Genomic DNA, 16,846 nt, shown 5'->3' on the forward strand with positions numbered 1-16,846 from the left:
AAAGTCTAAAGTTACATCCATTTTTTGGTAATTTGTTTCTCTCTGACTATTGTTCTGTTGGTGGGTATGTCAGTTTTATTCTCTGCTTCTGTGTTACGTATTTCTGGTAAATTAACTTTTGAATTCTTGCTCAGAATTTACAAGAATTTGTTTGGCGTGGAAGACGGATACTTGGCTTTGGTTGAGAATCTTCCTCAACGATGTGATCATCTATCAGGTAATGTGTGTTTAAGTACCTGTGTCTTGACCACGGTTGCTGTGAGCATCTTCAGCGTGAAGATGTGTGCGTTTTCCTCCTGCTCTGAAGGCAGATGTTCCTTCTTCACTGATGAGGGGATTGTGGTCCACTTTCAGCTGAGAACAGCTCCGGACGGCAGGCCCACATCTGGGTTACTTTTGGGGGGTCCAATCACACCCCTCTGTAAAAGTAAGAGTTTTATTTCTCAGTGAAAGACAAACACTGCTCACCTCTCCTCTCTGCTCTGGGGGAGCCCTGCTGCCTTGCTCTGCTGTCCTCAAGCTACTTATGTCCAGAAGCGAGAGAGGATTCAGTAACGAGAGGGAGAGCTTCCAACCCCCGTTGTTGAAATGGGCAGGTTGCAGCTTCCAGCCTTCATGAGGAGAAATGGTATTAGTAGTAAAATATTCATAAAGAAGTGGTATATCCAAAATGTACGCTACCAAAGAGCTTGTGTCATTTTATTTAGTCTCAAGAATTAAGACTAGAAAGAAAAATCTTTGTATTTATGAAGTCCCCCTACAGATCCTCCACGTAGCTTTAGCTAAGTTGGTTTGATTCTGTAGCTGTGTCCATTCCCTCCTCAAATGCTTAAGCACAGGTGCCTGATTTGTGGTTGCTTGCTAGGGGCGTAATTAGCTCTGGAGATTCTTTAATGGCACTGTGTTTCCCTCCTTGCTGTGACTTTCTAAGGGTCAATATAAAAAGGCCATAGCCAGCCTGCACCACTTGGCCGCTCTCCAGGGACCGCTTCCTCAGCCACAGATCTCGGGACAGGGGACCTTGGAGCATCAGAGGGCGCTCATCCAGCTGGCGACCTGCCACTTTGCCTTGGGGGAGTACAGAGTGAGTACTGGGTGCCTGGTATGGGGACGTGCAGGCGCACTCGGTAACCTTGGGGCTTTCTTTTTTTTTCCCAGAGTGGCTTTTTAATTCAGTGCATGTTTACTTGAAGCTTGCTCTTTCTGCCTAGATTTTATTATCTCATCTGCTGGTGAAAAGGTTAGTGATGCTGTTTAATTTCCTCCTTTCTATAGCTTCCCTCAAGTTAGGCTTCCATACTTTTCACATTTCCCGCTCATTATTCCATTTGTTTGAGGATGATTTTTACTTTCTTGCCTGGAATCCCTTTAGAGTGGAGTCAGTCCTCTTGTACTTGGACAGAAGAGGCCTTCACCCAGTGGGAGATGGAGATTCACAATAGCATATCTGAACTCAGGTTCTCTTTTTACGTGGTGGTGACACCTCTTAGGGGTGTTGCAGGAGCAGCTGTATGAACAGACCTGCCTTCTCCATGCTGTGAGCCCCTCCTTGCATGGTGGCCGCACAGCTTCGGTCCGCAGTAAACACCTGCATGCGGTGAGCGTGACCAGCGCGGCTTTATACGCACAGTTACTGGATAGATTCAGGTCACACCTTAACACACCAACTCGGATTTCTTCTTGTCTCTCTATAGAGATTAAGTTGATTACTTTGTGATTAAAAACGCTAAATTAAATTTTTTCACTTGAACTTTGAAATATGATTTACAATTTGCCGTGATGAATTTTAGAAAGAAAAAGTTAATAAGTATGTGAAGTATGTGCATTTAAAATTGAAATGCTTTTCTATCACTTACGTTGTCAGGTGCCTAATTCTAAGTTTCAATTGATTCCTTTTGCGAACTTAAGAGAGCACATAGTTACGCACACAGATACACACGTGTCGTGTAGAATTAGACAGCCGTGCACGGTACGAGGGAACGTACGATAAACTGGTAGATTTGATTAAGCTACGCAGACTCATTCTCTCTGAGGGCTCCTGTTACCACCTCCGTGCGGGTCGCTCTTAGGCTTTCATCTTTGGTTTCTACCTTACCCGATTCCTGAGTTTCTGACTGCCTGTCTTTGGCTGGGACTCAGCATGTCCAGATGTGGATGTGCATTTCCTTAGTTCTCTGGACCTTAGACACCACCTGTCAAGTCACAGAGACTCTTACTCAAGCTGGTCCTTTTGTCTCTTCCAGGATGGGGCACCAGTGCTTTTGGCATAGTGCCTTTTATTTCCACTGCCACCACCCTAACCCACGGCTTTTAACTGAGTTTGTTGCCTGTAACCATTTTTCCAACCCTATAAGTTATGGTCAGCTCTCTACAACATTGCTGTCATCATTCCATTTCATCGAGGTGTTGACTTCCTGGGTGCCCCAGGGTGGGATCCCTGTGTTCAAGGACATCTAATTTGAGTTGGAGAGAGAAGTGCAGGTGTTTATGTAAGACAGTTAAAAATCCAGTACTAGCAGTTTGCCTCAGACCTGTGCACAGCAGTCATACAGCAGTCATTCAGGGAAGGGTGGTTTCGCCCAGGCCCACACCCTCGGGGAAAGAAGGTGGGTATTGAAGGAAGGATGGCGGCATATGATTCTGAGTTAACTCCCGGTCTCACTACTCACTAGCGCTGTGACCTGTCTAACTCCAGGGTTCAAGTTCTTAACTCCCCAGCTGCCGATCTCTCAAAGCTGGAGCTTCATGACCCTGTGGCCATGGGTGATTCTGGATGTGCCAGGATACCGACCCCTCAGCCCCAGGCAGTTAGCTGTGGCTTGGGCAGCTAAGCCCCAGATCATTTGCTGCCAGCTCTGAGCAGCCTTACAAATACTATTTTCTGGAAGTGCCAAGACATGAAAAAGGTTGGGAAGATTCCACTTCGTCATCTGTAAAATGGGGGTAGTAGGGGGTTGTGCCTGACACACAGGAAATGCTCCCTCAGCCGATTCTGACTGTTACTACTGGAATTTGATGGGTGGACAGAAGGTGATGCCCTGCTCTCTGTGGCTTGAGACCACCTGCTCCATGAGCACCTGGGGCCGCCTCTCATCCAGCAGCACGTCACTGGTCCAGTTTCATGTCTGTTTCCTAAACCACGCCCTCCTTCCCCTCAAGGGAATTGCCAAAACCAGTAGAAAGCCTTCCCCACGTCGTCTTTCTCTCCTCCTTTGAAAACCGGTTTTTCTCTTTTCCATATTTCAAATCCTGCCCCCCTTTAAGGCTTAGATCACCTCCCTGCCTGAAATTTTTCCTGCTAGTTTAGTCTGTGGGTGTTTCTACTTAGTTTTAAATTATGCTCTAAACATAACATTTTAGTCCACCACCATGTGTCCCATTTTGTTAATTTTTCTATTCAGTGAGTTAGTAAATGTCCTTAAGATAGGGACATACTTCTTTTGGATTCCACTGTGCTGTGAAACACTTTGGTAGTTTAGTTAATACTTGATTAATTTTTAGGTTTTGTTCTTTTGTTTTTTAACAGTGAAGAATGAGTTAGTGTTCCCTGAATGGTCTAGTACATGGATTTGATCTCAGTTATTTTTCTACACGGTGTCAAGCAGACAGTACTGGTCACATGGCGTCCTGGGGCCGTGCTCCCAAGCTCTGTGCACAGGTGGCCCCACTTGTGCTGCATAGGTTTTAGTTACGTAGATTTGGTTTCAGTCAGAAACTTTCAGTTAGTTCCTTCTGGTCTTGTCTTCTCTAGATGACGTGTGAGAAAGTCCTTGATTTGATGTGCTACATGGTCCTCCCCATCCAGGATGGAGGCAAGTCACAGGAAGAACCCTCAAAAATAAAGCCCAAGTTTAGAAAAGGTACAGTGACAAATTTTATTTTTATTTTATAGAAATAGCTTTAGGACCTAAGGCTGGGAATTTTTTGTAATTCCTGACAACGTAATACCATGTGATCTGCAGAGCTTGACAAATTGTATAAGAAGCGAAGTGCTCGCCAAGCTTTTCGTGGCTCTGATTTCATAAGCAGCCATACATCTGTCCTTCTTCCGAAGTTCTCATCAGTTCCTGAGTTTGTTGGCTCTTTGAAGAATATCAGTGAGCTCCTTTTCCTGTCTTTACCAATTCTAGGAAATCTTGTAATACTTAGTTGAGAAGGATCTCTTAGCTTGTCTCTCGGGCTGTTTTGAGCTTTACCTCAAGTTGCTCATTGTTGAAAAACTACGTAAATTGAGCTGTGATGCTTCCTAGGAAAGGAAGAGAGCCCCACTGTCATGATCTAACCTCCATCTTAGAAGTTGGAAAAAGATAATCTGTCAAACCCAAGCCAAGTAGAAAATGGGGACTAATAAAGACAAGAGCAGAAACTAATGAAATAGAAAAAAAAATAGAGGAAATTAATAAAGCAAAAAGTCGGTTTTCTGAAAAAAAATAATGAAATTGATGAACCCCTAACAAGATGGACCAGGAAGGTAGTAAATACAAATAACCAATATCAGGAATGGAAGAGGGAATGTCACTCCAGATCGTGCTGAAATCAGAAGGACAGTAAGAGAATAGGTTGTGAATAACTTTATGCCAATAAATTTAACAATTTAGGTGAAATGGAAAGAATTCCTTGAAAAACACAACTTACCAAAACAGACACAAAATGAAATAGAAAATCTGAATGTTTTATATCTATCAAAGAAATTAAATTTTGTTGTCAAAAACTTTCCCACAAAGAAAACTCCAGGCCCGTTTGGCTTCACTGTGAATCTTGTCAAGCATTTAGTAAGAAATAACTCCAATCCTGTACACACTTTTGGAGAAAACAGAGAAAGAGGGAACACTTACCAATTCAGTTTTTAAGACAAACATAACCCTGATAGCAAAACCAAACAAGAGAAGAACATTAAAGGCCAGTGTCTATCATGATCTTAGATGCCAAAATTCTTCAGAAAATATAAGCAAATACAGCAATATATAAGAAAGATAATACATAATGGCCAAGTATACCGGAAATGCAAAGCTGGTTTAACACAGGAAAACCAGTCACTGCAGTTCACCACATTAGCAGATTAAAGGAGAAAAATCATAAGATTATCTTAGTAGATGCAGACAGAATTCAATTATGTCTGCATTTATCATTCATGATTTTTTTAAAATCTTAGTAAACTAGAGATAGGAGGAAACTTCCTCAGCATCATTCTTAACTATGAAATATTGAATGCTTTCCCCAAGACCAGCAGCAGTACAGGGGTGTCTGCTGTCAGCACCTCAATTCAACATCCTGGAGATTCTAGCAAACACAATAAGCAAGAAAAAGGTTGAAAAAGAACCGTTTTTATTCACAGCTACATATTTGGCTACGTAGAAAAGTCAAGGAATCTCCAAATAGAATAACATCAAACCCCATAAAATACTTAGGGATAAATTTAATGAAAGATATGCAAAATTATGTTTGTAGGTTAGAAGACTCAATATTGTTAGGGTACCAGTTCTCCTCAAATGTCTTTATAGATTCAGTGTAATCCCAGTCAAAATCCCAGCAGACTTTTTTTTTTAACAGAAGTTGACAAACTGATTCTAAAATTTATATGGAAATACTACAACAGTTTTGAAAAAGACTAACAAAATGACAAGTGACCCTACCTGATAGCAGGGTTTAATATAAAGCTACAGTTACCCAGACAGTATTGGCACAAGATTGGAGAATCCAGAAATGGACCCACATAAGTATGGTCAAATGATTTTCCATGAAGACGCCAAAGTAATTCAATGGAGAAAGGAAAGCCTTTTCAACAAATGGTGCTGGAACAAAGGGATCTTCATGTAGAGGAAAAAAAGATCCTCACCTCCTACCTCACATTTTTCCCAAAAATTAATTTGAGCTGGAGCAGAGAGACTAAATGGAGAAGCTAAATGATAACATTTTTTTAGAAGAAAATTTCTTTGAGACTGGTAGTAGGTTCCTTAGGACACTAAAAGCTTTCTAGAAGACAAAAGCATGACAGTTTTGATACTTACTGGGAGTTCATTATACTATTCTGTTTACTTTTTATATGTTTGGGATTTTCTACAACAAAAGGCTGAAAAAACTAGACATAGCCCAGACCCCTTCAAAAATTAATATCTCTGTGGAACAGAAACAGATCAGGTGGGTAAGACTTGACCTAGCGGACATCAAGACTGATTTTAAAGTGTAGCATTGGCGTAGAGATTGACCCCAGGAACAGAATAGAGAACGAAGAAACTGGAAGCATTACAGTTCAGGGGAGGAAGAATGAATTTATCCTGTAAGTGGTACTGTTACAGTTGATTATCCAAATACAAAAATGACAGAAAAGAGATTCCTCCTTCATACTACACAAGAACCCTTTAAATTTTAAGATTTAAATATTAAAACTAAAACTTTTAGAGGAAAATACAGAAGACGATCCTTGTTGCTTTCTAGTTAGAGAAGGATTTAGGCTACAAAGAGCACACGACATAAAAGATTAGTGAATTTGATCACGTTAAAATCAAAATACCAACAAAAGATATTATGATCAAAGTGAAAAGCTATAGACTATAAGAAAATTGTCCAGCACAATTTATATATTTATATACTTATATACTCAACAAAAAATTAGTATCCAGAATGTTGAAAGAGCTCCTATAAGAAACAAATAACCAACCCCCCATAGAAAAATAGGCAAAAAATATGAACAACAGATTCACAGAAGCCAGATGGCCAAAAACTACTTGGAAAGATTCTCCACCTATTATTAATACAGGAAATTCAGATTAAAACAATAAGCTATCATTTTACATCAGGATGCAGAGAGTAAAGGGTGGCCGTATTGACCATCAGGACGTGAAGATACGCATCGCCCACGTGCTTCTGGAAGGTGCATAGATTCATATGGTCACTTTGGAGAGCAGTTTAGCAGTACCAAGTTGCATATCTCACTACCTGGTTATGTGCCCCTTCCAGGTATAGACTTTAGATCAGTGATCTCCAAATTTGGGCCCTCACCTACTAGGTCATGAATTTCCCATAGAAATTTTCTTTTTTAATGAGATAGACTGTAACAGTATTATTAAAATGAATGTATCTCCACTAAAAAGGGTAAATTTTATTTCATGAACCTTTTGTTTTAGACACGCAGTTGACCCTTGAACAATGCAGGAGTTAACCCAGGGGCTCAGACCCACCCCTCCCCGCAACGGTCGAAAATCTGGGTACTGCTCTCTGCCTCAAAAACAGGAACTGACCAGTGACTCAGCCTAGGGCAGGAAGCTGGAACAGTTTGGATAAAATCAGGGCTCAAACCGCAATTCTTTTGATTCCACATGTTGTGATCTCTAATCCAATACAAACTTTTCCCCACAGTTAGTTCATTTAGAGATCTGTAAGATGAAAATGCAGACACTGTATTTACTGAAAAATCCATGTATAAGTGGACCCGTGCAATTCAGACCTGTGTTGCTCAGAAGCCAGCTGTATGAACATGTGTAAGTGTGTGTGCACAGGGTTGCCACGTGAAAAGCATATTTATATCTTGCTACTTCTTGCCTCTGGGGTAGAGAGGATTTAGGATAGAAAGAGCACACAGCATAAAGGAAAGGACTATGGTCTTGGTTTGAAAAACAACCATTGCTTAAAGTTTTTTCCACAAGTGCACAAGAAAATATATATAAGAATGTTTATTTCAGCATTGTTGGTAATAGTGAAAAATTGGAATACTCAGTGTTTACCATAAAAGAATGGATAAATCAGCTGTGGTCAGTGTAACCAACAGAACACTACGTAACACAGAAAACCAATGAGCTAGAGCCACAGATATTAGTACCAAAAACAATCTGCAGAAAGATACGTACGCTATGACACCATTTATATAGTAGACTGAAAACACACGAGACGTTTCTCTGCAGTGCGTGAATATAGATTCCTGTGTTAAAAGCAGGCAGTGTGCACAGGAATGATGAACCCCTGTTCAGAATAGCAGTCTTCTCTCAGGAGGGAGGCAGGAGTGGCATCAGAAGAGAAGTGAGCTTGTGATGCTTTATATTAAAATCTAAAACTAAAGCAGATGTCAGCATTTTATACAGCTGAGTGGTGAGCACTCTGCTGTTTGTAATAATCTCTGTCATTTTCTATGTATTTGAAATGTTTCATAATAATAAGTATTTAAGCAACTTTAGAAATTTAGATTGAGAAATGAAATCCAGAGACGATTGAAAAACCAGTTTCACCTTCACTAAATGTAATTGTGGTTTAACTGTGTTGAGACCATGTGATTGTTGCTTATCCTTTTCCTTTTAAGGAAAGCACTTTAAACATTTGCTTCTCAAAGCTCTTTTCTTTGCTACTAACAGATATATTGTGGACTTTTCTTAGGTTCAGATCTGAAGCTGCTGCCTTGTACCAGCAAGGCTATCATGCCCTATTGCCTGCATTTAATGTTAGCTTGTTTTAAGGTAAGCTTCACGTTGATTACTGTAAAGGAAATTAATCTGCAGGATTGTTCTGATGACCTGGAATGACTTGAATTGAGAGCCTTAGGCACAAATGTTAGTTTAGTCCTTTGAAAACAGGGTGGTGTAGTGAGGAAAGCACATGGGCAAGGAATTAACAAATATTTATTAAATATCGACTGCACTAGGCAAAGACGAGTAGGAAATAATCCCCATCCTCGAGAGGTTTATGGGTAACAGTGGGGCAGATAATTTACAGGTAATAGTGGGGTGGATACACAAATAACCTTGCCTGTGGTAGCGTCCAGTAAATATTTTATGAATTAGCCTACGAGTCAGGATATATTAGCTACAGAAGAAGGGAGCACAAGTGCTGTTGGGCTTATGGAGGGATGTGAGTTCATTATCACAGGGATAGGGCATGAGGCTGGGCACGTGCAGAGGCCCAGCAGAGTCAGGAAAGCCTAAGGACCGGGCTGTGGGGAGCGGAGGCCTGGGGTGGACAGGCTGAATTGTCTACGAAGGCTCAAGCGGGCAGCAGTGTCGGGTCTCCCCTTCAGGGCGGTAATTCCCAAACCTGACTCTTTTTTTTTTTTCTTTGAATGGCTGTGTCCACTTTATTGATGTGTACCACAACGTATTTAGTCTTTCTCCTGGTGATGGACATTTAAGTTATTCATCTCGTCCTATCCCCGCCCCCCCTTTTTTTTTTAACATCTTTATTGGGAGGGTGGGAGGGAGGGAGACGCAAGAGGGAAGAGATATGGGAACATATGTTTATGTATAGCTGATTCACTTTGTTATAAAGCAGAAACTAACACACCACTGTAAAGCAGTTATACCCCAAACCTGACTCTTGATCTGAAGCACTGAGCGGCAGAAACAATTTGAAGTGACTTCAGGCACAGCTGCCGGTTTAGAACCAGAAGCCCTAGACAGCTTCTCACTTCACACCCCTGCGTCCTCCTTCCCGTGGCTCCCGCCGGCCTTTCTCCCCAGTCCCACAGTCTCCTCAGACCCCTCTGTCTAAGGGGGCCTCTCACCCGCCCTCCATCCCCCCCCCGGCCCCTTAAAAGAAGTCCCCAAATTCTCTGTTGCCCAGACCGCTCACCTTCCTCGCACCCTCATCCCCGCGTTCAGAGCCTCGGGCCCACCCTGCATGTCCCACTCCCGCCAGGATGCTCACGAGGGTGCCGGGGAGCCGGGTTCTGTGGTGGGGCCCCTCCTCGCCGGCAGCGGTGACATTTGCCAGGCAGGCTTGACTTCTGCTGTCCCTTCTGACTAGTGACCGTAGTCATGCACTTCCCTGCAACAGTGTTTTGGAGGAGGTGGTATCGGGCATGTGTGAGATCACCCCGTGACTCCCTCCCCTCTGTCCTGCAGCTGAGAGCCTTCACAGACAGCAGAGACGACCTGGCGCTGGGGCACGTGATCGTGCTGCTTCAGCAGGAGTGGCCGCGGGGAGAGACCCTTTTCTTGAAAGCCGTCAATAAGATTTGCCAGCAAGGAAACTTCCAATATGAGAATTTTTTCAATTATGTTACAAGTATCCTTTTTCTTGTTTGAGCAGAAGAAATGCTTGGTACAAAAATGAACGAACCATTTGGGGTAGAAATAATGCTTTTGGTGATTTGGGGGAAAAGGAGAAGGAATGGTGACTTAAAATGGGATCGTGGCAGCTGGTTTTGTGAAAGTCATGAATGGCTTCAAAGAGGAATCAGGAACGTGGACAGCCCTGTTGCATTTTCCACTTCAAGTGGCTTCTTAGGAAGGTACCCAGGGTGCCTGAAGTAAGAGCCTGCAGGCTCCCTGCAGCCCCAGGGTGACTGCTGAGGCCACAGACTGTGCTTCTCTGTTGGCCTTCCTCTGGGAACAGGGCCCCTGGGGTCTGGGGTTACAACAGCAGCTGGTGGCCCGGGGGGCACCCGCCAGAGAATCTCCTCCACCCAGCGCTGGCTTTCGTGTGGGGGAGCATTGTATTTCATACTGTTGGTTAGGGAAAGGTCTGCTTCTCTTAATACATTACTTTTGAGTTGCAAGGCGTCTGACATCCCTTTCCAGGTACCTAGAGCAGCATTTCTTAACCTTTGGGCCAGGGGGAGGGGGGCGGTGTGTATAGCACCTCTACCGCCTCTTTCTTACTAAGAAAACAGAAGATTCTGCTCTTGGGACCCTATAGGCTCTGCTCAGTCAGCTACCTGAGGAACATGTTTCTCTTTGTGAGGGCGTTGGGCTGGCATAGGAACCGCTGGGTCTGGACTGAGGCAGCGCTGGGTTGTTGGTGCGGTCGCCGTGGGCAGGTCTCTCAGTGGCTGCGAGCCAGTCTGCTCCTCCAGGAGAGCAGGGCTCCATGATTTCTCACGTGGTTCCCTGAATCTGGCCTCAGATATCGACATGCTGGAGGAGTTCGCCTACCTGAGAACTCAGGAAGGTGGGAAGATCCATCTGGAACTCCTGCCCAATCAAGGGATGCTGATCAAGTAAGGGCACCGCCTCCTGCCCTCCGTGCTGAGCGCCCGCCTTCGTGTGCTCGTGGGAAACGTTTGTAAATGTCCGTGGCTTGCACACAGTCATTAGAAAGGAATACAAACCTGGTCTCTGTTTTGGAGAGTAGATTTGATTCCGGGAATCCTTTTGAAAGACTTGGCATTTCCTTAACTACATTTCTGATAGAACATTGTTTAAATTGGGGTAGTTCTGTCACTTTTGATACTTACTTCACTAGACAAAAGTCTTACTCATGGTATCTTTTCTGTTCCAAAACTTACAGACTGATCCTATAATTTCTGATTAGAAGTAGGGTGCTTTTAATTAAGAAAAGCCATGCTTAACTAAAGTTGAGCTGGACTGGGAAAAACTGCAGACCTAACTTCCACACTGTACTTGGGCCTCAGTGTTGACTGAAGCCCTGCTGAGCACCTGCCCGCTCAGCGGGGTGGGGTTTGGTCTTGGCACTCCCCACTCCTGGATGAAATCAGTGACCATTTATGATTTTTAAATGCCCTTGCTTCTGCCCTTCAGTCCTCATTGCAGTTTGGACAGTACATCCTCTGTGCTGCAGACGCCTCGCGTAGTGTGATGTCCATACCTCCTCCTCTGCGTCCTGCACGTTCAGCGTGTGTGGGTCAGGATCAGAGTCACTGCAGGAGACCGAACCCCGAGTGAGAAGAAAGTGTTGCTGAGGCTGACAGATTCTCCTTTTTCCCTCACTTGTGAAAGGGACGAGTTTTCAGCGCAAAGCCAAAATCCGCATCTCGTGCTGTCTTTGGGGAGTGTTGTCGAGAGGGAAGTAAGAAGTGTCCCTCTGGACTCCCGTAGCCTCGGGGCTGGGGCATCCAGGCAGCACGGTGTCCTGTCGGGAATGGGAAGGTGGGGTGCTTGTCCTTCACCTTGCAAACGTTACTAAAGATTCTGAGCATTTGACATGAAAGCGCAAGACCTTTATACGTTAGCTGGCTCAGGCAAGGGGACCAGACATGCTCATCTTCTCACTCTGGTAGCTCCCCTGGAACGTGGGGAAAATAATTGCGTGATTCAAAATATTCTTCACCATGCTTGAGAGTAAAGATGGCTTTTTGACACGGAAGCCTAGGTAACCCCTTTTACGTTGTAATTTGCAGGTTGTGAGGCTGGACACACAAACATACCTTTAATAGCTTTTTCTTTAATTCCCATTAATGCTCACCATACAAATTGTCATAATACGGAGACAACCTCAGTAGAATCAACTCCATTTACTTAGATTAAACCTGAGTTTAATAATCCTCACACTAGATAATGCTTAGCTGTGAATGTGAGAGAAGAGGCTGTCAGAAAATCAGCGGTGAGTCTCAGACTTCATTCTACTGAACCTGTCTTCTCCAGCCAGTCTTATTGAGCTGCACAGCGACACGGGAACATGCAGACAAGCCCTCGGACGAGTAGTGAAGGCGAGGGCTGTTGGGCACGCAGACGGTGTCCTTAGTTAAAGAAACCCTTAATTTCTTCTAACTCCCTGTAGAAGACCATTAAGTCTCTTAGGAAACCTGCTGCCCCGTCAGTTTGGAAGCAGGACTAGGGGCTGTTGCTTAGTGAGCTGACAGTGTGAGTCCCAGGGTTCATTTGAAACCTGCCTTCCAAATTTCTGACGAGAAGCTACCGTGGAGAAGCGGGCCGCCTGAGACAGTTGAGGTATGGTCGGGATCTTGAGTAAAACTGTCACATTCCTTTTCCCTTTGGGTCGCAAACAAATTGTCTGAAGCCATTGTGGACCTTTTGGGGGGCCCTCCAGCCGAGCGCAGAGATGCAGGGAGCAGAGTCCAGCCTTCCCTCAGGTGAGGCTGTGAGTCTGTCCTGGTTGTGGCGTCTGGGCTGCAGCAGGTACGGTACCAGCGCCGAGGGCACGGGGGCCTGACTGGCAGGAGGGACGAGCTCTGATTCTTACCTACACGTGCTGCTCTCATGTATTTTGAAGTAGAGAAATGCTTCTGTGCTGATGCTTGCAGTACCCTGGGTGACACAGAAACCCATGTCCTGTGTGTGCCCCGAACTGGGTGCGTGATGACGTTCTCAGAGGTGATCACCCGGCTAATGTACTCATTTCTGTTGTTACAGAATCCCACAAAGCCATGGCCCAGACTCTTGTTTTCCCCCATCTGTTCCTTTTCTCAATACTTTTTGAAATTTAAACTCAACCTTTCTTTATCAAAAACATTGCCAGCCTCTCCAGTCCTCTTGAAAGGGCCTCTTCAGTCTGGGGCTTCAGTCCCATCAAAGATGGTTCTAAAAAGTCACGGGTGTCTTTCTGGGATCGGCATGGACGTGGCAAGCGTGGAGAGCAAAGGCGCTGGATTTGAGATTCTCTCCACGGCCGTTCCATGGCATCTCCCCGTCCTCTCCCCTGGCTCTTGCTTTTCATGCCAGATCTCAGCGGGCTGAGCCGGGGACCGGCAGCCGAGAGGCCTGTGGACCCATGTGGGCCACAGCCGTGCAGCGGGGGCGCTGGTAGCCTCTGTCCTCCCGAAACAGCTGCTCGAGGCCTGAGGCTGGCGGTTCTGTGCAGCCTGCCCCCCGTCTCATGCGTTTTCTCTGGAGTGTTGTTTTTAAGTGCAGGCTGAGTCGGTGTGGGTGTTTGAATGCCGCTGTTTGCTGTTTTTTAAAGGCCTTCTAGCCCTCCCATGGGGTTACTGCAGCAGGAATTCTTACCTGTGCTTCAGCCCAGCATACAGACTGCTGACAGGTACCAAGTGGACACACCTGCTCATAGTGTACTGTTTGTCGACATGTTTTACTGCCCATGGTTTTCAGCTCTTTGTTCCTCAGTGCTCTTTTTCATGCTTTATTTAATTTTTTAATTTGTTCTGCATTCCTTGGCAAACCATCTGGTTGTAATATTGTAACATTTCTTATTTTTTTCCATAAGTTGCCAGTGTTTTTGTGTTCAATTTAAAAATCATTATGGATCTGGAAATAAGTGAACGTTATATAAAACTGTGTAAGACTAAGTACACATTAGATTAGGCACTAAATTATGATTCTCTTTTGGTAAAACATAAGGCATTCGGTCCTAAATATTTAAGGATGCTGAAACTTACTCTAAGTAAATTTTTATTCTCAGATTTTCGTATTAGTGTTGAGGTCTTGGTCTAAATGGGCATAAGCACAGTATCTTCCTGCCACTGGTACTGTTTTTTCTGACCTTACCTGTCCGGATTGAAAATATTTGGTAGGCTAGAATGCTGCATTTACTAGTTGACTTATCCTGGTCTTAAACCACGAAAGCTAATTCGTCCTCTTCTTCATCCAAACTTGCCAGAGCAATAAAGACTCTGATAGAAATACAGTTGGGTTGTACCACTCTTCATATGTGGAAACACCTTTGGCCCGTGACCAGCAGGACACAGCATTTTATTACATTTTTACTAGTATTAAGGGGAGCGTGTGCTTGGAGCCATCCATGCCCTTTAGCTCAGTGTCTGCAAATACCAGCGTCTTTCAGTGAGTCAGAGGGAGGGCTCCCATTTGGGGTTGCAGTCTGGGTCCCCTGAGAGCAGTATCTCAGGGCAGCATAAAGGGGCTGCATGAGCTCCCAGCGGGGCTCACTGACACTGTACTTACTACTGAGTCACCAGCCAGACCTGATTAGAGATGTCCACAGAGAACTGGCTGTGCTGTCTCACTGTGTGGTTCTATAAACTGTCCATGGGCGTTGTAGGGTGTCCTGTAATATCTTGCCCTTCTAACAAAGCCTGTTTTGGTTTTCTTTTTCCTTCTATTACATTGCAACTTTCTGACTTCTGTTGTACTTATTTTATATAATTCAAGTTTTAAAAACAGCAACGTTTTAGAGTGGTTTCAACAGTTTAATCTTGGCCAGTACCTAAAAATCTAATTTTAAACCCCCATGACTGTGTCTTAGGGAAGTTAGGCAGTGGGAGTGGAGGATGGAGGTGGCTTCTGTTCGTCTAAATCTACCAAATTACTAACTGGTAGTTAAAACGCCTTTCCTTTTGATTGAACCCATTGAATTTTGCTAGGTTTTTTTTTTGCTTCCTTCATTTTGGTGTTTGGAGTTTCCTGGGGTTTCCTCTGTAATTTCCTTCTCTGAAGCCCACCCTCCAGGGCGTTGTGAAGGACCCACCTGTGCTCCCACCGGCCCAGCCCAGCCCAGCATGCAGGGCTCCCGGGCCCCAGCAGGCCCTCAGGAAGCTTTGCATCAGCGACTCCGCTGCTCTCTCCCTGCCGGTGCCGGACTCTTGTCTTGGGGCCCCAGGTCCTCCTGCTTCTTTGCAAAAAGACCTGGAGGAGCTGTCCCATCCTGGCATCACAGGGGGAGAGACACGCCTGTGGCCCGCAGCCTGACACGGGGCACCGGCCGGGGGCTGCGGCCATGGCCACGCTCGCTCAGGCATCCCCCTCCCCACTGCTGCCTCTGCGCTCAGCTGGCCTGGCTGGACCCGAACTGTGTGGCCAGGGTGGTCTGGACTCCGTCAGCCCCAAGTAACTGAACTGTGCACAAGTCACAGAGGGAAGTACAGCGTCAGGGCTGCAGAAGTTAGAAGCCAAGCAGGCAGCACCTCGCCAAACATGCGATGTTTAGAATAGCCTTTTCCTGAGTGGGGAAGACGACTCTCCGGCTTTAAGTCTTTCTGAAGAGGAACGGGCAGTGGAGGCTGTTTGGTTGGGGCTTTTTGCTTTTTTAAACTCTTCGCTAGATTTGAGGCAGCCTGTTCTCCTGCCCCAGAGTCACTGACCCGTGCTGCCGTGCTAACTGTGGTGTCTGTTTGTTTCCCTGTCGCTGCCCCAGGCACCACACGGTCACCCGGGGCATCACCAAGGGCGTGAAGGAGGACTTCCGCCTGGCCATGGAGCGCCAGGTGTCCCGCTGTGGGGAGAACTTGACGCTGGTGCTGCACAGGTTCTGCGTCAACGAGAAGATCTTGCTGCTCCAGACTCTGGCCTGACCGGCCCTCCCGCCAGAGGCAGCCCACAGCCGCGGGGCTCTGGGGAGACATAAAGCACAGATGAGCGTTGCCGTCATCGCTCTTCAAAAGAGGAAGACCATCGGGGTTTTAACTCATTGGTTGCTTAGAAGTAGTTCCCAACAGTCCAAGAAGCTATTTCTATTTTTGTCGTATTTTGTAATTTTTGTAAAACAAAAGAACCTGTTTTGTAAATAAAATCATCCTAAATTTGTGGGGGTGGTTTTCAATTTTATTTTTAATTCTTAGAGTTTCTGAACAAGAGTGTACTTTACTTAAAAGGCATTTCCTTCCATGTTCTCAAGATTTTCTTTTCCACAGTCAGGTTTTGGTGAATATCACATATCAACATAATGCTAGACCTTTTCCTTCAGGAAGTTTTAACACCAAAATCCTTTGTGCCAGGATGAACTTGAGTGAACTTCCACTGAAGCCGCCGTGGGGGGCTGGGGTGGGGGTCCTGCCCAGTGGCCTGTGGAGGGCACCTCCCCTCCCCGTCGGCTGCTGTCACCTGGGTGCCCTGAACCAGACAGCCTAGCCTCCGGCCTGGTTCTGCCCAGCCCTTTACTTGCCACGTACCAGGGACAGATTCATGTCCCTCAAGCTTGTCATGGGAAATACAGGCACTGGCCCTTCCCTCCCAGCTGGCTGTAAAGCCAGTGACGTGACACACTTGGGATGGGGCCTCGCACTTCTAAGTACAACACTGGGGTCAGGGGTCAGGTTCATTTCTTTTGCTGTTCCTGAAATATATCAGGTAAGCATCACATGAACAGTTGTTTCTGGGGGGATGTAAGAATGAAAGAGCTAAGAAGTTGTTCAGTTACTGTTACTGGACCAGGCCCATTGGCCCAACATGCAACAAGCCAAATGCTGAGAGGCCAAGGTTTGCAGCTGAGAAAGACTTTATTCCTAAGGCAGCCAAGCGAAGAGACAGGAGAACGA

The 16,846-nt window shown here is 45.3% G+C and overlaps 1 protein-coding gene across 14 annotated transcripts in view; it reads left to right on the forward strand.

The window, feature by feature from the left end:
* INTS10 (integrator complex subunit 10) overlaps nucleotides 1-16,115 on the forward strand; it is a 36,853-nt gene extending 20,738 nt beyond the window's left edge. For 6 of the 14 annotated variants that reach the window (XM_060136741.1, XM_060136743.1, XM_060136745.1 and 3 more), the window contains 8 exons: nucleotides 135-217; nucleotides 932-1,084; nucleotides 3,752-3,860; nucleotides 8,365-8,444; nucleotides 9,825-9,987; nucleotides 10,828-10,921; nucleotides 13,582-13,659; nucleotides 15,727-16,115. In XM_060136741.1, coding sequence (XP_059992724.1) covers nucleotides 135-217; nucleotides 932-1,084; nucleotides 3,752-3,860; nucleotides 8,365-8,444; nucleotides 9,825-9,987; nucleotides 10,828-10,921; nucleotides 13,582-13,659; nucleotides 15,727-15,883 — 917 coding nt within the window. In that variant the 3' untranslated portion in view covers nucleotides 15,884-16,115. Of the gene's footprint in view, nucleotides 1-134; nucleotides 218-931; nucleotides 1,085-3,751; nucleotides 3,861-8,364; nucleotides 8,445-9,824; nucleotides 9,988-10,827; nucleotides 10,922-11,462; nucleotides 12,265-12,659; nucleotides 12,755-13,581; nucleotides 13,660-15,726 lie in introns of all 14 variants that reach the window. The other 8 variants (XM_060136746.1, XM_060136751.1, XM_060136752.1 and 5 more) reach the window with 6 other exon arrangements.
* Nucleotides 16,116-16,846: the final 731 nt, after the last annotated feature.

This window comes from Lagenorhynchus albirostris, chromosome 21 (genome assembly GCF_949774975.1).
Source record: "Lagenorhynchus albirostris chromosome 21, mLagAlb1.1, whole genome shotgun sequence".
NCBI lineage: Eukaryota > Metazoa > Chordata > Mammalia > Artiodactyla > Delphinidae > Lagenorhynchus > Lagenorhynchus albirostris.